This window comes from Tinamus guttatus, unplaced genomic scaffold, assembly GCF_059628265.1.
Source record: "Tinamus guttatus ecotype Peru unplaced genomic scaffold, ASM5962826v1 Tinamus_guttatus_pri_ptg000356l, whole genome shotgun sequence".
Classification (NCBI taxonomy): Eukaryota; Metazoa; Chordata; class Aves; order Tinamiformes; family Tinamidae; genus Tinamus; species Tinamus guttatus.
The window spans coordinates 3,805,384-3,829,329 of NW_028288890.1; the positions used below are offsets into that span (position 1 = coordinate 3,805,384).

At 48.1% G+C, this 23,946-nt stretch overlaps 3 protein-coding genes across 3 annotated transcripts in view; 1 reads left to right on the forward strand and 2 right to left on the reverse strand.

Moving 5' to 3' along the window:
* Positions 1–23,946, reverse strand: part of STX1A (syntaxin 1A) — a 213,356-nt gene that overhangs the window by 162,870 nt on the left and 26,540 nt on the right. The window lies entirely within an intron of this gene.
* LOC104566416 (fibrinogen-like protein 1-like protein) lies at positions 4,710–23,096 on the forward strand. Its single transcript, XM_088529954.1, is given in 5 exon segments — positions 4,710–4,714; positions 4,877–4,911; positions 4,914–4,988; positions 22,072–22,170; positions 22,462–23,096. Coding segments are annotated over 5 exon segments (849 nt in total).
* On the reverse strand, positions 11,771–17,778 carry LOC104566415 (fibrinogen-like protein 1-like protein). The gene is made up of 4 exons (XM_088529937.1): positions 17,775–17,778; positions 14,297–14,440; positions 13,239–13,301; positions 11,771–12,399 (listed from the first exon to the last, which is right to left on the reverse strand). The coding sequence occupies exons 1-4, from the start codon at positions 17,776–17,778 to the stop codon at positions 11,771–11,773; spliced, it is 840 nt and encodes a 279-aa protein (XP_088386063.1).

Genomic DNA, 23,946 nt, shown 5'->3' on the forward strand with positions numbered 1-23,946 from the left:
ATCAGAGTCCACATAGGGATGCTCTAAAATGATCTCCAAACTGAGCACAGAGGGAGAGAGTCTCAGTGTCTGGGTGGGAGAACAGCGCTGGGAGAGACAATGTGCAATCACACCAGCTACTGGGATGTTGTGAACTGAAACCTGAAGGGCAATCAACAGATCCAGAGGAGCACACAGACCACACTGGTCAGTCCCCCAAAACAGGGGATCCTCTGAAGTCCTAAAAACTTGGGATCCTAAAAAAAAAGAAATAGAACTGAAACTGCTAATACGGCTATCAGAAAGAAGGCAGATAGGGATCTACTGGATCGGAGGTCACCTACTGAGAACAATAAACAAACTCCACCAGGACTTTTTTGAATTGCTAACAGAAGCTGCCGGCGGGCTATCAAAGGAATGGAAAGTGGCACAGATGGTGTTGATTTCTGAAAGGATCATTCACTAATCTAAGGATCTACAGAGCTAGAAATCTGATTCCTGCATGTAGTATGCTGGTAGAGACTGTAAAAAACATGGAATTATTCAAAATTTATGGATATATAATATCCATTGAGGAAGAGTTGATGCTGGTTTTATAGAGGGAAGTCTTAGCTTAGAAGTCTGTTACAATTCTTGGAAGGAGACTGTGTATGCAGATGATGTTGATCCGATCCACTGTTTTTGAAACAGTTTTCAAAAAGGTCCATCACAAACTGTTTCCAAAGACATCACAGATCAGTAACTGGAAAAGTTAGTTTTCAAATTTCCAGAGATAACCAGTTGGATTCTATGAGTATCAGTATTAGGAGCTAGATTTTTCAGCAGTCATAAGCGATGGAAGAAAAAAAAACTTAAATTACATGGTGGTAACATTTTCTGTTGTTGCAAAATAATTTAGAGCAGTCAAATTTAAAGGTGACTGGAAAAAGCTGTGGAAAGATTTCAGGATACTGAGTGAGTAGGTGAAAAAATGGCAAATAAAATTCAATGTTGATAAGAATAAATGGAAGTACATCCCAGCTGTACACAATGGTGGACTCTAAGGTAGTTATTACAGTTTAAGAGGCAGATCTGAGGGGAGGTAGTTCTCTGAACACATCAACTAAAAGTTCAGGAGCAATTAAAAACAAAAGCATTAAAAATACTAGGAAAGGAATAGACTTACAACAGAAAACATCATTTGGCACAGTATAGATGGGGAGGTGCTCACTGCTGTGGCAGTTTTGGTTTCCTGAGCTCAAAAAATATGTGAAAGAACTGGAAAAAGGTATAGACATGAACAATCTGAGTGAGGAGAAGCATGGGGTGGCTTCCATGCAAGCAAAGGCTGAACAGACCTTTGCTAAAGGGATCCTAAAAAAGGGATTATGGGGGTAGTCTGTGCGAGGGGTACCTAAAATGATGCAGAATTAACAGAGAATGATTAGGGAATGATGGTTTAGTTAGAAAAGAGTTTTGAGGCCCACATTCCAGCAAGTTGTGCCTGAAGTTCCTGCATAGTAGCTCTGTCCCAGATGCCAAACAGTGGCCAACAGAGAGGAATTGATTTATGCTAATGGAGTGGGTGGCAGGATGCTGACACATAAAATGTGGATGCAGCCCAGCCAGAAGTGCCTGCAGGTGTTATAGCTTTGAAGGTGTGGTTGGAGGAGGTGTGGTGGAGCCATTCGGGTGGTCTTGCCATATGTCTTGTAAGTAATAGTGATTTGCTGTCAGATATCTCTCTCCCTTGTGGCACTAATTCAGGTCAGGATTGAAATTCCTATCATCAAAGCAGATAGCTTTCAGACAAAGTGCATCTTCTTTTGTCTAGTTTCGGCAAGACTTTAGCCTTCCCTCAAAAACGGTGTTACCACTCATATCTGTGGCAGACAGTGGTTTTTATTTCTCCCCAGAAGTGTCAAGGAAGCTGGAGATGTGGTGGTATATTTTGCTCATTGTATCACTAGCTTTTCTTCATCAGGGCATTTGAGGAAAGGGGAAGGAACCTGAAAACTCTTCTCTGCGGTGGGCTCATTCCACCCAAGGCCCTTTGGAGCTGCCATGGGCATCCTCAAGTTTCTGAGAACACCCTGGACTTTCTCATTGCCAGCAGATTAGGATACAGGTAGTGGCAGAAGAGAAATCCAGTCAAAGGTATTGCTGAGATTCAGCCTCAAGGACTGAGGACCCCGTAAATGAGAGCAGGTCCATGTGCCACATAGTGTTATCATTTGTAATCTTATGAAAAAAAGTTCAACTGAGAAGGTTGAATCTGGATTGCAGCAGAAGAAGCTTTTCCTTGACATTCATTGATGCCCTAAATGGCTCAGAGCCAGGTACTGTGTGCCCGTTGTTATCTGGAAGGGCTCAGCAACCTATTTCTTAGCATCTTCTGTAATCCAGAAAATGTCATAAAAGTGTCCCAGAAGTCTGATCAGAATTACTGTTCCAGAGCTGAATTAGGATATGTTGAAGGAGATGGAAGCAGAAGGCACTGGTGCAGTTGTGTCACTTTAACTGGAGTCATGTGTGTGCTGTGTTGCAGGAGTTAGATTTAATCAAACTTATGGCAAGCTCCAGAATCACTGAAGGGTCCATCCTGTCAGGAACCAAGACAAGATCTACCTTGGTGTGGAACAGGATCCTATGAGAAAGTCACCTCCATGCCCAATTTGAGGGAGTCCACTATGGAGTGACAGTAGCTTTTTGTGCCTCTGGTCCTACCCACTGGAAAATTTTGAAGGCTTGATAGCATAATTCGATGTGGCCTACTCAGATACGACGAATATGTGTCCTCTCATGCAGTCTGAAGAAAACAGACCCAGGACTGTTCCCTCCCATGCTTAGCTCCTGGCAAAGGTATCGGGAGGTCCTGTTTGGGAAGGAGAAGAGTCAGGCACTGGAGATGGGTTCCCTAAAATCTTGGGGAACTTTGTAGATCATCATAAAGGGCTCCAGGAACAGCTGGGACATGCATAGCTGCAAGAGCGCAGACAAAGCAGAGTATTCCTACTAGAAAGAGAAAGAGCCTATAATTACAAGAAGTGAAAGGCAGATGTGGCATTAATGAGAAATCTAAACCGGCAGGCAGAGGAGGATGCCTTTGTCAGGCTCACCAGGAGCTTTTGCTCTTAACGTCTGAAGATGCGTGACTCAGCAAGGGGATCTGCCCCTATTTCAGCCTCCATCTGCTGTTGCAAGGGCTCTGTCCTCTACACGTGAGCCCAGCCAGGGAGGACTGCCGCATGTCACAGCTTGGGACAGTCCTAATTGCAGCAGTGCTGCTGTATCTTACCCGTGGTGTGTTGCTCCTCTACGTCATGTGTGTGTAAAATGGGGCCGGCCCTGCCTCTCCCAGGAGCTCGTGCGCACGTGAAGCCGGATTTATCAATCTGGGCAGGGTTTGACCGGATTGCTGTGCAATGAAGGAGACAGACAACCCACAAAATGCAAATTCAGACCTGGAAACATCTCTCTGTTCCACCGCTTTAGTGCATGAAGCAAACCGAGCAGTGGCTGGAGGGTGGTGTCCTCACAAGCCCGTGCTGAGAGGCCCCAGGGAAGGAATCCTTGCACGTGCAGCAGCACCGCGGCACATGTAAAGGCCAGGACATGTAAAGGCACATATAAAGGCACATGTAGGCCACTGTATCACACTGCCCTCTGCCTCCTCTGCTCTGCCAAGTGCCAGAAGCAGCCTGTGGCACAGGCATCAGTTGCTGTGCCCTTGGGAGGAGCCAGGACCAAGGGTGTGCTCTCTGAGAGGAGAAAGTGCCAGTTCCTCCGCATGCCTGAGCCAGGTAGGGAAGGCCAGTGGCTATCAGCTCCTGCTCCTCATGGCAGAGATGAAGCTGTGCTGTCCTCCCCATCATCAGGTTACCACATCCATCACCTGCCTGATTCCGACACTGAGCATGGCAGGACAGGCTGGAGAGAGATAGCTCTGGGGCTGAAATAACCCCATATCAACCCTTTTCCCTGTCAGAGCCAGCGTGACAGCTGATCCACAGCCATCTCTGTTTCTCCCTGTCTCTCAGATAGACCCCAGACCACGGAGAAATGGGTGTTCCTCTGACTGAACACCTACCTCAAGCCCCCGCTCCCATAAATAGCCCAAGAGGAGTGAATGCGTGTGAGGCCCCCAAGGCGGAATTAAGAAAGCTGCTGAGACATCCTGCCCCTAGAACTGACCCACGGATCATACTCACGTGGTGCAGTGTGAGGTTACAGGCATCAGCCACCAGCTCCTCCAGATGTGGTCCCAGCCCTCTCTGGGTGGCAGTTCTGGGTGTTTAACCCAAGCAGAGGTTACAAAGTGGCTTGGATACGTACTGCTTACACATGCCATGGAAGCTCTGAATGGTGGCTGGGCAAAGGCCTGCGCTTTCTGAGGCCCAGCCCAAACTGTCCACTGTGCTGTGAGAAAGACAGAAACGCCAGGAGGTTGTTCAGAGGACATCTGATGGAGCCCTGCCATGCTGAGAGCTGTCATCTCCAGGGAAAGCAGAGAGGGCAGAGGCGCTGAGCTCAGAAATGAGATGAGCAGAATGAAGGAAAGACATCAGATCATTTTTACTGGAAGAAAATAGCAAAAGCTTTGGGCGGAGGATGGAGTATCAGTCCCTTCTGCAAAAGAGCTAATGGCATTCCAGATAATTAGATCCTTTGAAAATGGTTGGGAAAAAAATTAGTACAGAGAGACCTGATCATATTCCCTCTGCCCTGATTTTTTTTCCTGGTGCATATCCATGCAGTGAGATTCTTGGGATTTTCCTCCTTGGAAAATCTTGCTCACATTCTCACTGAGTGGGCACTGTGCCAACAAGGGTCTCTGCCATTTCAGTGCTTTTAGCAGTGGTAGGACAGAGCAGCGAACCTGGAAGAGAAAAATGTAACTTGCAACTTGAATTCTTAGGCAATATTTCTGGGATCTTTTTGCTGTATTACTGCCAGCAACCATCGCCTCATAACCAGCACCTGCCTGGCGAACCCTGAGACAAGAGCACCCTCTGGAGACCAAGAGAAATGTAAGGAAGAAAAGTCAAGATTTCTTAAATCACTGTTACTTTACCTTTGCTTTTTAAGTGAATTTAAAATATTAAATGCAATAGGTCATGTTTGCTGGGCTAGCGTGCTTGTTGGGGGATTGTTCTGGCAGATCACTTTTGTTTGTCCCAGTTCCCTTCACAAGGCACAGGGACATCAATGTAGTGTTGGAAAGAATTTCTGCTGCCTTGTATTCCCTTGAATACAGTTCTCCAGGTGTTGGGGAAGGACACTTTAAGGATTGGGGGTTGTTTGTTTTACTACGAATAGTATAAAGGGAATATTTAATAGATTTTTTTTTTATGATAAAGTTTCAGTGTCACTGAGTCCTGTAGGGTAACTTGGAAGGTAACTGGATGTTGTTAGCTTTAATACGACATGGTAGGTGGTTATACCTTTCACTGAAATCATCTTGATCCCATGTGCCCCCCTTTTTTATTATTATTAATTTATTTGATTAAAAAAAGGAAGTTTTTTTTTATTATTATTTCACCTTCCCCTCTTTTTTTTTCTTTCTCTCCAAACCTTCTAAAATTTAAACTGAATCAGGGAATTGATCCTTTCCAGGCAGGGCTGGCTGCGCTGGATCTCTGCGATCCTGGGACAAGTTGGCTGAGCCCCTGCAGGTGGAGCAGAAGAGACTCCAGGTCTACACACAGCAGGGTTTGCTGAAAGAGCAGGATATCGCTTGACAGAAATGACATTACTTCCATGTGGTGAGAGGACCTGGCACACACACACAAAAAGGACTTTTCTGCAGTTATCTCAGGAGACTCACTGCAAAGGTGTGCGGCGCACTGGTGTTTTATTTTCTGCGCCTGAAGATGAACATGCTGATTGAAATGCAGTGGGGCTGGGTGCTACTGCCTCTCCAAGAAGCAAGATGTTGCCTTGCGCACATCCATTGCGTTCCCGATGGGAAAGACATTAGCAGCAAGGCACTTTAGCTGTGAGTCTCCAAATCTATCTTCAGGCAAGAAAGTTAGCCAAAATAAACAAATAAATAAATAATGGAGATAACTAAATTCGCCAAGAAATTCCCAAGTTTGACAGCCGAGATAATGCTAATTAAGCTGCTCTCTCCTACACTGAGTGTAGCCTTCGTTCTGAGCTGGCAGCTGCCAGTTCTTTCCTGTCATGTGCTTCATTACTCACTGCGAGCAGGACTTGAACAGGAGGTGGTAGGAGGCAGGGGGAGAAACTTTCTAAAAGAGAGACTGGCAAAGCTGATAAAACTTTAATGTAAAAAAAATCTGCATATGCATAATAAGATGATAGCGGTTTGTTTTCACCATTTTTTATTTGCTAGCCTGTATTTCTCCATTTATGGGGAAGGCAGCTCTCAACTCTCCGAGCCAAAGATACCCTACAATTCACATGGTGTTGTAGACATTTGTGGCACATTAATGTCCTAGGTTCTGGAAACTAAAATGGATGGGATCTGCCAACGTGCTGCTTTCTTCAGAGAAAGTATTGATTCCTCCAGGAAAATGTAAAAGTGTTATTCTTGCGGGAAACACTGCTTTGCAGTGATGGATTGTTATTCAAAATGATGGAACTGGTATATCCATAGGCTTGATTTTGGTAGAGATGATAGGTCTGGCTTGAGGACTTCTGGGTTTTCTGAGCTCTATTATGGAGTCCTGCTACAGTTCAATGCAAGAGTTGCTCTGTTCACTGCCGATACCTGGTGTCTGAGCTCTTCTGAGCCCTTCTGCCCTTCCTCATTTTGTTCTCTCTGCAAAAATGAAACCTCTAATGCACATTCTTAAAGTCCCTGAAGATGTAAAATATCTTCTTCCTAGGATGTGTTAATTATGCACGAACTATATTAAGCCCACAGACTTTAGTAGGCTCCCGCTCTTGGAAAGGCCAGGCATTTGGGGGATGTTTTGCTAGGAAGCCCAGGTACAGGAACAAGGGGTTATGCAGACACTTCTGAACATGGGATGCCTTCCTTGCCCAGTCTTGACTCAAGGGTTTCCAGGTCACATCCTCCTGCCAAAGGGACACAAATGAACATGTCCTACTTCCCTTTTCCGCAGGCTGGTGGCTCTGGATTCACCCTGCAGTAAGCAGTAGGAGTCAGGTGGGCAGCGGTGCCTCCCTGCGAACCAAGGCCCTGGTTCATACAGCAGAAAAATCCTCCGTCTGTAAGGAGCAGTCCCTGGAGTGCCAGAGGGATGAAACCACGGAATCTTTTCCACTTTGACCTTCTATGGCACTTTTAAATCTCTTTATAGTTTTAAGATTGCAAAAGACAGGATGGAGCCTGCCCTCTGCTGTCGTCTCTTTAAAGTCCTTCAGGGTAGGGAATGGTTTCCCTGTGGCACTTCAGGACACAAGCTGGATTTAAGGGCAAGTCGCATGGATGGCAAAGCCTAAAGCTTTCATCTCGGCACTCTTGTTCACCCCTGTTCATGAACCAGCCCTCCCCCATTATCAGACGTCGCTGCGGAGGAGGCCGTGAGGCTCTCGAGGAGTCACCCTTGCGGAAGCGCCATGCCCAAGCGCTTCCACCATTCTGCACATTGCTGCAAAAAGAAATGAGAGCTGAAATGAGCACATTTTGGTTTGATAAAAATGACAACTTTTAAAACAAAACAAAAAAGCTATATAGAGACTGCAAAGCCATGGTTCAACAGCAACATCAAAGCCTGTGGCTCTCCTGAGCCGTCCTGTTGTGTATCTGCAGGGTATTTAGGACTGTTTTTATTGATGCTCAGGATAGTCACCCCTGGCACAGCAACTTAACGTATCTGGTGTTACAGGATCTGCTGTAGCAAAGCATTTTTTTCCTCAGTGCATTGTATAGATCCACAGCAGTAGTATTTTTTTCCATCGCTGAGCTTAATGAGGCCAGGATTTATTGCTTTTATTCAGATTAATTGATAGCAACACATCTGCCTTTCTGAGTTGCAGACAAATAAAACAGCTCATCATGCACGGCACAATTAGCTCGTATTATCTCATTTAATTAGATCCAAAAGCAGGGCATGGTTTAATGATGTCTGTGCTGAACCTTCCTGGTATTATCCTGTATCCAGTCAGAACGTAACCAAACGCCTTTGGAACTTAGCACAAAAGCTAGCCATGATGCTGTATATATCATACTGTATCAAAAAACCCACAAATCCTTGTAAAACCAGCATTATATGAGGAATATGAAGGATTTTTATCCAAATCTTATCGCTTGTTTGCTTCTGCCCAGCATATTTCAGGCACGGCTTTTGTAGCTATGGTGCTGTCGCAGTGGTGAAGAGAAGCTCCCTTGCTAGTAGCAAGCGTGCAATTACTTTCCTTTGTGAAGCTTTGGTCCTTTAAACCAAAGCTGTCATTGCCATCTCATTGATCCTTTTTGTCACTGTCCCACCCAGAGGCACAGGTCAGCGAACTGCTTTGCAAGATCTTCGTGTAACTGCAAAGATTTTTACCTTATTCGTGGCTTCCTCCAGCTTCTGATGCATCTGCTTATTGTAAGAAGAGCTCTTGCTTGCTCTGCTTGTAGCAGGTGATGTGGCAGCACTGTCTCCTCCTCAGGCTAACTGTTGTTTTCCTGAGCCCCTACCTGCTGTGTTTTAACCAGATAACTTGCTTTATTAAGCTTAGGAGGGTTTAGTTTCCTTGTTTTCAGTCTTAATGAAGATTTCATTCTTATCATATTGACTACGTTATTAGTAGTGATCATACGACTAATTTATTAATTTGCTAAAACGCGCACAGGTATCTAGCTGATAGTTGCGTTGCTCCAATTAGGACACAAGAAATCTCCTGGGAACCGCAGTATTTTCCCCAGGACAGCAAGGAGAGAGTTGCAGCTCCTTGGCAAGCAGCAGCTGGTGCTGAAGACTTCGTCTGGCCAGATGGGCCCTGACCAAAGGTCCATGCAGTGCTATGGCCAGTGACTCCTGTCCGTCCCGCAGCCGATCTGGGGCCGCTTGGTGATCTCCGGGTCAGTGGCTGCCGGGCTGGCTCCCGTTTGCAGCAGACGCTGCAGGACGTCAGCTCAGCCCTGCTCGCGGGCGGCTGCTGAGGGCAGCAGATGGCATCACCGTGCAGGAGTTGCCTGCTGCTTGCATTGGCTGGGCTGGGTAGACACTTAGTCTTGCTGACATTTATTATTGGATTTCCTCTTATTTGGAGTTTCAGTTTTACATAATGGAAGAGTGCTTGCTTTTTTTTTCAGCTTTTTTTTTTTGTGTGAGTGTACATGTGAAAGACAATTTGCCACCACTTTTCAAACGGACTAACCATTTACAATGCAAATGAAATCTCTGAAAGCTGTGGTAAATCTTACATGCATAGCCTGAGACTAATTACCTCTCACGGCTCACCAAATGCTTTATTTTGAAGGTGCAGGATGAGAAGATGTACTCAGAGGGACTGTGCTCTTTGGGTTTCACAGAAGGGTTCATACAAACTCCTCATGTCCTCCTAACCATGGCTTCCCACCTCTGCCAGTGGGATCCTCTTGGCTTCCACTGAGGGATACCCATAGCCTCTTAATTTACATTCTCTTCTCATTTCTGGACACAGGGCACTACGAGTCATCATCTGTTCTGCTTTGTAAGAGAAGAGGTTGTTCTCTGCTGGCATTAGGATGTTTCTAAAGCTTGGTGGAGGAAATCTGTGTCCATGAGTAAGTTGTGGGGGGCCTCTGCATATGGGAGCATTGCCTGTGCCATCAAGGGCTCATGCAGGCTGACCCAGCTCATCGCTCCCGATGGGCCCAGGAGGAGGGTTTGGTGACCAGGAAGCGAGGAGGTGGCTTCACCTGTTTTTCAGCACAACATGCTGCAGCGGGAGGGGATACTCAGTGCAGTCCTTGTTTCCCATTCCTGGAGAGACAGAGCCTGCAGGCTCTCCTATCTAGGCTCAGCTCCCACGGGCAGGAGGGAAGAACCCCGTGTTGTTTCTTGCTGGCACGGAAAGTGTTTCAGTGACATGTGGCGGGAGGCAGGAGGAGGCCCTGGTGCTGTGCTGTTCTGCTCATTTTGCCCACAGCAGAGGATGGATATTTGCTCACTCTTGGCCCTTTCTTGCTGTGTGCTGAGTTCCACAAAAGCAACAGCCCTCCATTTCTTCCAAAGGAATTCCCCAAATTGGAGTTTCTAAGGACGGTGGTACAAAGCCTCTTCCCAGCGCATGTACATTTATAGGAGCATAATCTAGGCAAAGGGAGGGGTGAGAAAGGGATTCAAGCATTAACCAAGGCCTTGGACAAGTCAAGTAAAATGGTTCAACTCTAATGACTGTTCAGGCCTAGGGTAGTGGAGACCAGCTCCAAGGCTGTGTGTATAAGGCTAGCAGAGGTGCCTCTTCCTGGAGGTGGTTGATTCAATGCCTGTTTGATTCCTTCTGATACTTTCCAAGTTATTTTTCTTGCACAGAAAGCTGACAAAGGCCATAAAAGTCTCCTTGGAGTTTCAGGAAAACAGATGTCAGATAGTATCTGAGTACACTTTTTAGCAAATGGCTTATAGCCTTTCAGGAGACAGATTCCTGTACTCCAGCTAAATTCAGGAAAATTTTAGAAAGACAAAAAAAAAAAAAAGACATGAGCACTGTGGCAATGGCTTATTTTGGATGTGCCGAGCCTAAATGTTTCATCTGGGAGTGATATTACCAAAGAGCTGGCAACAAGGGGTCCTTCGCTCTTGCCCTGCAATGTTCCAGTCTAACTGCAGACATCTACAATACAGACGTCAGCATCCAAGGTGTTCGTGCCCAACTTCCTTTGTAGCCCATGGAGAGAAAGGGAGGAATTCATCCAAATCATTTACTTGTCAGCTTAGGCATGAAATGTGTCATGCCCAAAGCTCTACTGCTTATAGTGAGTATGTTCCCTGACTATAAAGTCACAAGCTCACGTGTAGCCCTGCCTTTTCCAAACACACTTCTAGAATTGGAAAATAATTCTTTGGTACTGAAGAGAGTCTTCTGACAGTAAGTAAAATTTACAGTAGAACTTGTTCTTGTACCTTAGCAGTGGCATTGAGTAAATGCTGTCACCTGTGAAAGCTCAATGCGAGCTCAATTCTTTTAGCTGTTGCTAAGAAAATTCAAAATCTTTTGATATTTCCTACTTTTGCATGAAACTAACACGTGTAAATGCAGAAATATGCATGCAGTAGTTCAGGTTTTCCTTATTTATTGTTTTTGTCTTTCCATCCCAAATGCCTGTCCTAGAGGAAAGCTATATTCCAGGTGTGGAAACCTTATAACATATTAATCTGTGGGAGCATATGAAAGTTTTGAAATAGACGTTTACAGTTGCAATAGTTTTTTGAATACAGATTTATTTGAAAATTTAACAACTACTAAGCTTGAAATGCAGAAGGTACAAAGATTGGGAATTTGATTGTATTAATAACTTGAGCAAAATCTTCAGGAAAAGAAAATTATGATATTTTTCTGAAGTCAAGAGGTATTTACACAGCCAGACACATCCATTGCTGTTTGACATTTTCCCATTTTATCTGAAGGACACTACAGATCTGGAAAAGCCAGATTGTTCTCATTATTAACGTAATGAAAATTATTTGACTCTGAGCAAAAGGAGAAAGGCCCAATTGAGGAGTGTGGGAAAGTTATAGGAGGGAGAAGTGGAAGGTGACTTAGTTTCTTTGGTTGCTGTGGTACGACTACCTTCACCAAAGATCCTCTAGGACAACAGATTTGGCTGTGACATAATTTGCCTTTTCCATCCCTTTGCTCAGCCAGATTTAGCTTCAAGTTGGGCAGATAGGAAAGGAAAATGCAACTAGCAAAAGGAAGCTGGTTTGATGAGGATGAGAGAGGCTTTGCAGTTGCGACTGCACAGGCTACCCCATGTCAGGGCACCCTTGACATTCAGGTGTACAGAGTAACACGCTGAGTACCACCATCCACCCCCATTGCTGGAGGCACAGTTCCCAGTGCTAGTGTCCTGATCCAGGTCTTTAGCAGAGAACTTCATGTTGTCGTGTGCAGTAGAAGAACTAGCTGAAGTCATGGCATCCCCTGCAGTCCCTGTGTAGGAGCCCAGTCTCAACAAGTAGCCACGGGATTCCTCTTCCAGACCGAAGAAATTGTAGTCTGCGAACTTGGTGGCATTTGTGGCATCCCAGATAACGAACTTGGCCTGGTAGACCTTCTGCTTGGCAATCTGATAGATGTACTCCGTGCCCAGCCAGTAGTCACTCTGCACGTCCCCAAAGCCGTACTTGTAGGTGCTCCAGGACTCGGCCCAGGTGATCGCTGTGTTATACCGGTTCCTCTGGATGACTGTCCAGCCCCCGTTGGTCACATTCATTTCACAGTACACCACGAGCTCGTGGAGTCCTGTGGGCTGGATGATGTAGACACCGCTGGGGCTGCCAGCGGGAATCTCGCTGCAGTCCTTGGGCCAACCTAGGGTTGAAGAGAACATGGAGAACTAACAGACACACTAACATCCCAAGCTGCTTGTCTAGCTCTGTGAGAGTGGTTTCTAGAAAATGGCAAGATACAAGATCTTGCCAGAGTCCTAAGAAGGCTACCAGTGTGTTTCCTGCTTTAAGTTTAGAAACAGAAAACCCTTGCATAGAAAATGCAGTTGATTAAAATAATATACTCATACTTTGAAGCATAATCATGGAATTTTCTTCTCTTTCTCTGCTCAGCCTTTCCAAGTGTTCAGATATTTCCCCTCCTTCACACAGTTACAAGGTTCTAAGTTTGGCCTAGTGATGGCTATTCTAACTTAGCTACACGGAAGGTCGAGTGAGAAAAATCAGGCTGGTGGCTATGTTAGAATCTGTGTGGCTCTAATAGTAAGTCAGAACTGGTCGTGCAGACCTAGGATCCACTGCAGACCTGGGCTTGGTAAGGGGAAACCACATTCCCATGGCATTGAACCCTCTGACCACCTGAGAAATCCCGTTGTGCATTGCTCAGGAGATGCAGGAGGTAGTATCCTTCCAGTGTGCATACAGACCTTCACACCAGAGAGAGGGACACGTGGGCACAGGAGTGCTGCAAAGACCTTCAGGATCTCCTAAGATACGGTTTAGTGTGAAGTTGTCACTAATAAGTGACATCTCCTGAAGGGACTTGCACACCCTGTGGAAGACCTCATCCAGTCTTGCCCCACAGGAACTGAGCTGGGTTGTTCCCAGGTTCATCAACCACCCAGCACAATTTGACCATTCCTGTTGCCTAGGCCTCTCAGGGATGGAGCCATTTCCTCGGAAGGTGGCAGAGATTCTTACTGCGGTGCTCTGTCTGCTGAGAGTCACTGGATCTGCTCTGGCGCAAGTTTCCTCTGTCTTCATCTGCATGGAAAAAACAGAGAGTATCAATATGCACATTGCAATATATAGATGTAAATCCAGCCTCTGGAGGCTGTTGTTTCTAGCACTAAATTTTCTGCAGGGCACATCAAGAATTCCACTTGGATAATTTTTCTTCTTATTTCTTTTAGTTGTAAACTCTGTAAATGGGTAGGATGTAAAGGAGGGTACCAGCACAGGGGATGAATCATCAAGCAGCTACTTATTAGGTCTGCTCACCATTATGGCCTTGCAGGATTGCATGGACCAAACTGCTTATCAGCATAGTAGTGAGGAGAAGTAGGAGGAATTTCTTGAGAGGGGGGACTGAGAAGAAAACACTGTGTGTGGCATCAGACCAAGATTAAACCGTTGAGTGATGTTGCTGTATAATAGCATTGCTTCTCAATGGGGGTTGCAGAAATGCATGTATTTGTTCAGTTTGTAAACCTTCAGAAACTTTCAGAAAGGAAAGGGAGTTCAAAATGCACTATTCTCAGGATAATAACGCTCTCCTTAGATTAAAAACACAGCACTTCATCTCATGAGACAGCTTTCCCTGAGGGCCTTAAATGGATACTCTTTCAGTGATGTGGCCAGTTTACTGTATCATTTACCTGTGTTCTAGCTTCAGAAAGCATCTTGGTTGATCACTTATGCAAATTTTCTTTCAACTTCCAGAATTTAAGATGGAATACAGATAGCAAGAGAAAATGCCATCCTTTGAATACTTGTAACTCCCAGAAAAACTACTAAACACAATCATGTCAATGACAAAGAATACTGAACTCCCAAATCTTATGCTTGGAGCATAAAGGAAATTGGAGGGATTTTTGATCAGGTTTCTGTTCTTTTTGAATGTGACTGCCCTTCCTTGACCCCTTGACATTATTTTCCATGACTCCTTCTCTCCACAGAATGTAGAGTGTTTCTGGTGTTTGAATTAACAGGTCATACCAATGTAAAAGAGAAAACAAACAAACAAATAAAAAACATACCAGAAAGGAGCTGTTCTGGAGGGAGATTAATGATTTCCTCTAATCCTCCTTTTAATATCTTCAGGTTTTCAATGTCCATAGCATGAAGAGGGGCTAGTAGGGTCAGCACGCAGGTGAAGAACAGGAGATGGAAGTGCTGACCAGCTGAACAGAGAAGACAGAGTGAACATGGAAATGCAAGCCTTTCCTTCCTGCAGAAGGAGAATGGGCTCACAGAGTTCCACAGAAATTAGAAACCACTTGTGGAGCAGACAGCATTAATTATGACTTTGCTTTATTGATCAGCAGAAATATTTTTAAAAAAAAATCCCAAAATAATCATTCTGCAAAAGCGTACATCTCCAAGGAGAAACGTTTTAGCAAAGACTGCAGTCGCAACTTGCAGGTCGAAGTGTGCTTCCAGGAGGAGGATTGCTCTTTTTGACTGCAATAGAGGCAGAAGTAAGGGGCCCTAGTGATATAGGGCAGCATGTTGATTTGTAGGTCCTTTTCTTACCATAAGATAGACAGCAGATACTACAACAGTGATAAAGGAGGCATCAGAACCTAGAATCATGGGGCAGAAGGGAATCATAGAATCATTATGGTTGGAAAAGACCTCTGAGATCACTGAGTTCAAACGCAAGCCCCTCAATACCATGCCTGCTAAACCATGTCCCTGTGCACCTCATCTTACTTGTTTCTTGAACACTGCCAGGGATGGTGACTCCACCACTTCACTGGGCAGCCTGTTCCAATGCTTGACTACTCTTTCCATGTAGAGATCTTTCCTAATATCTAACCAGAACCTCCCTTGGGCAACTTGAGGCCGTTTCCTCTTGTCTTCTTTTCCGTAGTTATTCTGGAGAAGAGATCGACCCCTGCCTCACTACAACCTCGTTTTAGGTAGTTGTAGAGAGTGATAAGGTCTCTCCTGAGTCTCCTCCAGACTATAGAACCCTGGCTCCCTCAGCTGCTCCTCACAGGTCTGTGCTCCAGCCCCTGCACCGCCTTCATTGCCCTTCTTTGGACTCGCTCCAGCACCTCCATGTCTTTCTTGTAGTGAGAGGCCCAAAACTGAACACAGTGTTTGTGGCACAGCCTCACCAGGGCCGAGTACAGGGGGACGATCACTTCCCTGCTCCTGCTGGCTACGCTCTTCCTGAAACAAGCCAGGAGGCTGTTGGCCTTCTTGGTCACCTGGGCTCACTGCTGCCTCATGTTCAGCCGGCTGTCGACCACCACCCCCAGATCTTTTCCTGCCATGTCAGTCTGCCCCAAGCCTGTAGCGCTGCATGGGGTTGTTGTGACCGAAGTGCAGGACCCGGCACTTGGCCTTGTTGAACCTTGGTTGAACCAGTTGGTCTCAGCCTGTCGATCCAGCCTGCTCAGATCTGTCTACAGAGCTTTAGGCAGACCTGCTCTTCCTCCCAGCTTGGTGTTGTCTGCAAATCTGCTGAGGGTTCACTCAATCCCCTCATCCAGATCATTAATAAAGATATTAAAGAGGACCAGCCCCAATATTGGCCTCTGAGAAACACTGCTTGGGAGTGGTTGTCAGATGGATTTAACTCCAATCACCAGCACTATATGGGCCTGATCATCCAGACAGTTTTTCACCCAGCAAAGAGTGCACCTGTCTAAGCCATGAGCTGCTGGCTTCTCCAGAGGAATTATCATGGCGAAAACAGTGCTGGTGCCACCTGAGAGTCAGTGACTTTATTTATTGTTGTCCCAGAACTGCATCCTCTCAACACTGCCTGGATTCACCAAGGAGAAATCATTCTTAACCAACCTGATAGCCTTCTATGATGGAATGACTGGCTGGGTAGATGAGAGGAGAGTGGTGGAGGTCATCTATCTTGACTTCAGCAAGACTTTTGGCACTGTCTCTCACAGCATCCTATTGGGCAAGCTATGGTGGTGGGTTGGATGAGTGAACAGTGAGGTGGATTGAGAACTGGCTGGATGGCAGAGCTCAGAGGGTTGTGGCACAGAGTGTGGCTGGAGGCCTGTAGTTAGCAGTGTCCCCCAGGGGTCAGCTCTCTGCCCAGTCCTGTTCAATTTATTCATCAATGACCTGGATGAAGGCACAGAGTGCTCCCTCAGCAAGTTTGCTGGTGATACCAAACTGGGAGAAGTAGCCGATACCCCAGAGGGCTGCGCTGCCATCCAGAGGGACCTGAACAGACTGGACAACTGGGCGGTGAAAAACCTCATGAAATTCAACAAGGCCAAGTGCAAGGTCCTGCACCTGGGGAGAAATAACCCCAGACACTAGTATAGGCTGGGGACTGACCTTCTGGAGAGCAGCTCTGCGGAGAAGGACCTGCGTGTCATGGTGGATGACAAGTTGACTATGAGGCAGCAGGCCCTCATGCCCTTGTGCCCTTGTGGCCAAGAAGGCCAATGGGATCCTGGGCTGCGTTAAGAAGAGTGTCTCCAGCAGGTCGAGGGAGGTGATCCTGCCCCTCTACTCAGCCCTGGTGAGGCCACATCTGGAGTATTATGTCCAGTTCTGGGCCGCTCAGTGCAAGAGGGATGTGGAGCTGCTGGAGAGAGTCCAGCGCAGGGCCACAAGGATGATCAGGGACCTGGAACATCTGCCCTATGAGGAGAGGCTGAGGGAGCTGGGCCTGTTCAGCTGGAGAAGAGAAGGCTGAGAGGGGACCTGAGCAGTGTCTAGAAGTACCTCAAGGGAGGCAGTGAGGAGGATGGTGCTGGCCTCTTTTCACTGGTGGCCACTGACAGAACTAGAGGTAATGGCCACAAACTGAAGCACCAAAAGTTCCACAGGAACTGAAGGAAAACTTTCTCAACAGTGAGGGTGCCAGAGCCCTGGAACAGGCTGCCCAGAGAGGTTGTGGAGTCTCCTTCTCTGGAGATCTTCCAAACCCGCTTGGACGCAGTCCTGTGCCACGTGCTCTAGGTGACCCTGAGTGTGCAGGGGGTTGGACTAGATGATCTCTAGAGGTCCCTTCCAACCTTAATGATTCTATGGTTCTATGAACACCATGTCAGACAGACTGAAGACTGATCATTGCACAGATACGTCCGGGAGCCAATGCCATGGGATGAGAGCATCCTGCACAAAGTAAGCAGCTTGACTAAAGCACAAATCCCTGTTATGTGTCAAAAAAACGTGGCTACTGTGGGGAGATGCCTGAAGTCATTGCATCTCAGCCGAAATCTACTTCATAACTAAGCTTTGAAGGATCATTTGGCTGTGACCAGATATGGGGGAGAAGAGAGTAAGGAGTAGGGTGACCACAGAGAACTAGTGGGGAGGTAAGGCAGGAACAGGGTCATCCCTAGTGCTAAGGTCAGAAACAGTTAGTGGGAAAAGCAACGCTGCCCTTGACAGAAACCCGGTGGAAGGGAGTCCTGAGAAGACAAGGTGCAAGGAGAAGAAGCAGGGCCGCTCCTTCAGCAGCGGCCACGCGGAGCGGTGCCGAGCAGCGCGGTGCCCTCTCCTCCCGGCCCACGAGCCCACACTCACCCATGCTGTCTCCGTGGGGATCCTGGGGAGCAGGAATCCGGGCAGGTTTGGCCTGGCAGCAAGGTGGCCAGCCCTGCAGTTATAGGGCTCGGCAGATGAGGTGGGGCCAGCCGCCCCAAACCATAGCACACTTCCTCCAGACGGGAAATTTATGGTTTATTTGCCCTCCATCTGCAAGATTCACTGTTCACACACCGGCTGTTGCTCTTCTGTGATAAGAAATCCCAACAGAATGGCAGTAACCAATGTTTGATGTTGATAAGTGATTCCACTAAACTGAGAAATGTACCCAATCCACACTTGTGATAAGGATTTTAATTGAGCTTGTTATTGCTTACTGGATTTGACACCAAGCCCCACAGTGATCTGGGTCCCCGAGTAGTTTTGCCTATTATATGTGATTGAGGACCATGACACTGAACACAGTCACTCCCGTAGGGCAGCACATCCCAGTGGGTCCAGCACAGCAGGCCTTGGCACACGTACAGAGGTGCCCCAGTGCCTGACAGGTCCTGGAGGCCTCCTGCAGCTGGCGGCCCTGATGCTGGGACCTCACCAAAGTGAGGGGTCTGCTCAAGGAGGTAGCTCTGACTCTGCAGTTCTAGGGTATCCTGAGGAGCAGTCATGATCACAGCACTGGTTGCAAGGTAAATTATCAGGGTGGCTGTGTGTGAGATGGAGCAGATGCTTAACAGACTCTGGGTAACGTACAGTCTGAAGCCAGTCTTGCAACTGGTAAATGAAGGAGACACTTGGTAGGCAACTTTGCGGTATTGTTCTGCTTGGGGCATCCAAATTCAAAATATACATGATACCTTCCTAGTCCTTTCAGTCCTTTCTCTTCTGCAGGAAGGCTGGGACTGAAACTTACTACAAATAGCACGAGGTCAGTCCCCCATTGCCTTCACCTCGAGGTGGCACTGCCACCTCTGCTGTCCTCCAAGAGCCCGGCAGGTGGTGGTGAAGGGCCCTGTGCCTGCGCGGGCCACACCGCAGTTGTCACTAACCTTGTGCCCTGCTTGAGCCTGTGTGCTGGCTTACACCGAGGCTGAGTGCCTTTGACTGCAGCATGAGGGGTGTTTTTCATCAAAGGATGCATATTCTCATGCCCTGCACCATCCCCGGGTGAAACTACCAGTCCTAAAATTACAAATGTATTCACAGGAAAAAAAATGTCTTATCAACACGACAATAATATTTCTTCGTTCTTCTTGCTGTTGGGTAACAATGAATGAGCTGATCCATCAATGCTCTGCAACCATTTACTTTCAATGGAGCAGCTTTCTCTGCACAAGTGCTTCAGAAAACACTTGGTAGGCAACTTTGGGGTATTGTTCTGCTTGGGGCATCCAAATTCAAAAAAGATATGTGATACCTTCCTAGTCCTTTCAGTCCTACCGTATGCAGAACCTATATTTGCTCTGGGTTCAAGCCATGCATGGGCAGAGGGCTGGTCCTGACACCCACCCATGCACTAACCATCAGGACCAAAGTTGGGTGCCAAGCCATGATTGAAATCCCAGCCTTGTTACTGCACGTGACCCCAGCAACCACTGGGCACATCCTTCAGTTTGCCCTCAGGCTGGGCCTACTGCCTACTCACATCTTCATTAGACAGCCATAGAATAGGTCCATGTAGCAGGGGCCCCATGGCAAGTCTTCTCACTCAGCAAGGACAGACAAGGTGACACACACACAGGAAGCGGAGCTGAATTTGTGTGCTCTCGTGGCCAAGAAGGTCAAAGGGATCCTGGGGTGCATTAAGAAGAGCGTCTCCAGCAGGTCGAGGGAGGTGATCCTGTCCCTCTACTCAACCCTGGTGAGACCACATCTGGAGTATTGTGTCCAGTCCTGGGTTCCACAGTACAAGAGGGATGTGGAGCTGCTGGAGAGAGTCCAGCGCAGGGCGACAAGGATGATCAGGGGCCTGGAACATCTGCCCTGTGAGGAGAGGCTGAGGGAGCTGGGCCTGTTCAGCCTGGAGAAGAGAAGGCTGAGAGGGGACCTGAGCAGTGTCTAGAAGTACCTCAAGGGAGGCAGTGAGGAGGATGGTGCTGGCCTCTTTTCAGTGGTGGCCACCAACAGAACTAGAGGTAATGGCCACAAACTGAAGCACCAAAAGTTCCACAGGAACTGAAGGAAAACTTTCTCAACAGTGAGGGTGACAGAGCACTGGAACAGGCTGCCCAGAGAGGTTGTGGATTCTCCTTCTCTGGAGATCTTCAAACCTGCTTGGACACAGTCCTGTGCCACGTGCTCTAGGTGACCCTGCGTGTGCAGGGGGTTGAACTAGATGATCTCTGGAGGTCCCTTTCAACCTTAAGGATTATTTAATCAACCTTAAGGATTATTTAATTCTATGAATTGCGGAAGGAGGCTCAGAGGCTGAGGACAGCCTGTGAGAGGCCTGGGACTGGGCCACCCATGTCGATAAGGGTAGACATCTGCCCCTTGCTCCTTCCCTGCCCTCAGAGCAGGCGTGCGTGTGGTAGTGTGCGCTGCTACATAAGGGAAGCATCATGTTAGAGAAACTATACAGTGCTGCAGGCACATAAAAACACACTGCTAGAGACACTCAAGAAACATAAAAGAGACAAACAGCACAGCCAGACCAGGGTCAGGCAGCGGGGACTGAGTGAGGAGCTGCTGATGGCTTACTGTGCACTGTATGAGACGAGGTGCGAGAAGAAGAGGGGAACCAGGAGGAGACATATCATCAAAACCTTTGGGAGGACTTGCCAAACTACCCCTATTTAATTTGCCTGACACAAATAAAATGTCACCTTACATATGTGGTCTTGACAGCTGGAGTCATAAATGCTGGTTCACGAGCAGACCCTGGGCGTGCATTTTAGACACTCTCCCAAATAGCATCCAGCCTGGATCAGGCTACCAGGGCAATGCCCATCCCATGTACCGCAAGGGCAGGACATCAACAGAGCCTTCCGGAGCCTACTTCTTCCCATGCAGAGAACATGCAGGTCAAAGGGGGAAGCGTAGGGAAGGGTATGGCCTCCAGTCAACCTATTAGGGGATAAACTGCAGGGACAGTGGCTACCTTCAGCCCTCAGGCTCTTCAAAGAGCAGATAAATGAGGGCCCGGTGTCTGCCTCCCAGCTGGGGCTGACCAGTTGTTTGCTAAAGAGACCAAGAAAGAGGTCAGGCCATCACAGAATGATCATGATGTGCTACTCATTGGCAACTATTGACAAACCATTGCCGGTAGCTTTTAACAGTCACTGATATCCAGATGATATGAAACTTTTCTTAAGAACCCACATTCCTTCTTTCCTGTTTGACTTTCCCCTCTCCTTTTACTCCTTTATTGCCCTGCAGCATCTGGTAGATTCCCAGAAAAGCTTAATTCCTGGGCAGGTCCAGTTGTTTGCGGTTGATAAATGGTCCACAGCTGAGAGTTTGGAACATTCTTATATTTCTTAGAAGAAACTTAAATATATTATTTGTGCTATCTTGAACAAAGAGAGCACAGAGAAGCCGTCACATCTGCACACAATGATAAATTTTCTCCATGCAAACAAGGGAACTGAGATCCTAACACCAGGTGGGTGTGTATAGAGATGAGCACAGTTATAAAGGGACCGACACCTCATGGAGTTCAGAGCAGCGGGACTCACTGCTCAGGTTCCCTCCAGCCGCTCGGCAGCACCGTGACCATGGGTGAGTTCTGACCTTCCTAACGGCTCCTTTTGCAGTGCTCGCAGCGGGGGGCTCAGGCTTGCCCCGGGTAGAAGGTGCAAGCAGAAGTACAAGGTGAGGTGACAGCGGCAGGGGAGCATGGGCGCCTGTGCTGATGAGGGCTGATGAAGGTCTTAGAGCTTTTGTTTCCACCAAGCCATTCCTTGCGGATTCTGTGATGCTGCTGCTCTGTTGTTTCCTCATCCGTGTGAACTGCATGCTCTTCACCAGAGGACCAGCTTTATATGCCACTCAAATGCAGTTCGTTGAACTATTTGTCCTGAATGCCTTTAATGCAGTAATTGTTCCCATAAACATAATCTTTGGCCTTTAGCCATTTATGAAACAAACAAAAAAAAAAACAAAAAAAACCCACAACATAATTTAGGAGAAATATGAGAAAATATGGCTGCAGCTTGCTCTGTGGGACAGGGAAGGATTGGATCCAGAGGGCAACAAAGCCCCAGGGAGCCTCTGCTTCTGCTTGTCCCCTAGGCCTCCAGTCTCCCTTGTTTTGGGTTCCCTGGGGGTTGTTGGCAGGGGATGGAGGAGCAGGGACTGCCCCAAGGATCCTCATGGTGCCGGTTTGTTTCCTCTGCAGGGCTCCAAGCTGGGATGCGCCTTGCCCTCCTGCCCATGGTGGTGGTGATGCTTCTCTTCTGCGCGAGCCCAGCAGCATCTGCTGCAGGATTGCCCAGCGGTGAGTGCCGGCGCCAGCGCCGTTTCTCTCTGCAGTCTGCACAACATGAGGTTTGTCATGCAGGTGCACTGCACGCCGGGGAGCACAGGCAGGACCCCAGGTGCTGTGTGGAAGGGTCTCCATGCTCACAGCCAGCAGATCTCTGCATTGAGATCTAAGCTGTAAAGTTGTATAATACCTGGCTTTTATCAGCAGCCTCAACAGTTTTCATCACCACCATCAATAAGCTAGAACAGCTTATTAAACCTTTTTTTCCAAGCATGATTCCTCATGTCTGATGTGCTGTTGCAGGGTTCCCCGCAGACTGCAGCCGCCTTCACAGCAGCAGCCCCAGTGGGGTCTATGTCATCCAGCCAGCGGGGTCTACCCCACGGGTGGTTTGGTGCGACATGGACACCGAAGGCAAGGGCTGGACTGTTGTCCAGAGGAATACTTACGGCACAGAGATCACGTGGAAGGAGTCCTGGACCACCTACAAGTACGGCTTTGGGAACGTGAGGGCAGATTACTGGCTGGGCACCGAGTACCTGCACCTGCTCACGCAGCAGAACACCTACAAGGTCCGCTTCGTCGTGCAGGATAAGTCCAATGTCACCCACTACGCTGAGTACAACATCTTCAGCGTGGAGAGTGAGGCCAGCGGGTACCCTCTGAGGCTGGGCAGGTTCTCTGGTGAGGGCGAGGACTACCTGACCACCTACAACAGCAGATATGGGGGCATACATGACAACATGAAGTTCAGTACCAGTGATAAGGACCAGGACCAGGCCAGCGGGAACTGTGCCAACAGCTATGGGGGGTGGTGGTATAATAACTGTCAAAGCATGCTGTTCAATGCCAAGGGCTACATCGTATGGCCGGGAGTCTGCAGTAGGGGTGACTGCACATCTTCCCTCATCCTGGTGAAACCCACAGATGTGTGCTGAGCGGGCTGGAGAGCCTCCTGGGAGCTTGGCCACCACCCCCGACACGGTGCCCCATTCCAGTGCCAGCACCAGTGTCCAGTGCCAGCACTGGGACAACTCTTGCCCTGCCTGCAGCTCCCGCGGTGTCACCGGAGTGAAACACGGCAGCTCTGGGGCTCACGCGGCTGTCACCCCGTCTGCAGCCTTTCCCAGTGCCCCGATGGTGCCAGCACTGGAATCCAAGCACTGCTCTGGGGTGGGTGCCCCACTCCTCGTCTGGGGGAAGGGAAGCCAGCGCAAGTCCCCTTCCCTGCGCAATCCTAACGTTCCCTGCTTTCGCTCAGGCCCTGCTCCTTCCCCAAGCCCTATAAACCAAACAACTCTGCTAGACGCGGTGGGACAAATCAGCTATAATAAACTCTGAAATTTGTGTCTGTCTGCTGTGGTGACGCTGTTCATGTGCACAGAGAGGGGACAGCTCTGCCTGGGCACAGGGGGTTGACGGGGCTGGGGAGGGCACTGCATTCGCACAGGTTTCCCTTTGCTGCTCCCCTCATCTTGCCCTGCGCCACACCATGGCTGGGGAGTTGGAATCATCACCCTCTTCTGCAGTGAGGTCCAAGTGGGTCAGGGCGCCCCTGAGGAGTCCTGCGCGTGGCAGGGTGCTGAGGCTGCCAAGACGGGTCTGCGCCAAGGGGGATCCGTTGGCAGGGCTGGTCCTCGGGGTCCACCAGAAGAAGGGGATAGGTCCTTGGGTTGGGGGTTTCAGTACCCCAAGCTTTGAGGCTGTGGGTCAAGGGGTTGAAATGGGGGAGAGCCACAGGGCAGGATTCTGGCTGGGGACAGTGGGGCAGGAGCTGCAGAGACGACA

Bases quoted from the DNA above. Each gene is read 5' to 3' on its own strand.
- LOC104566415 (XM_088529937.1), bottom strand. The intron at 13,302-14,296 runs GTATGTTTTTTA...TTTTCCATGCAG, and splicing joins TCCAGAACAGCTCCTTTCTG to ATGAAGACAGAGGAAACTTG. The intron at 12,400-13,238 runs GTAAGAATCTCT...CTTCAACCCTAG, and splicing joins TCAGCAGACAGAGCACCGCA to GTTGGCCCAAGGACTGCAGC.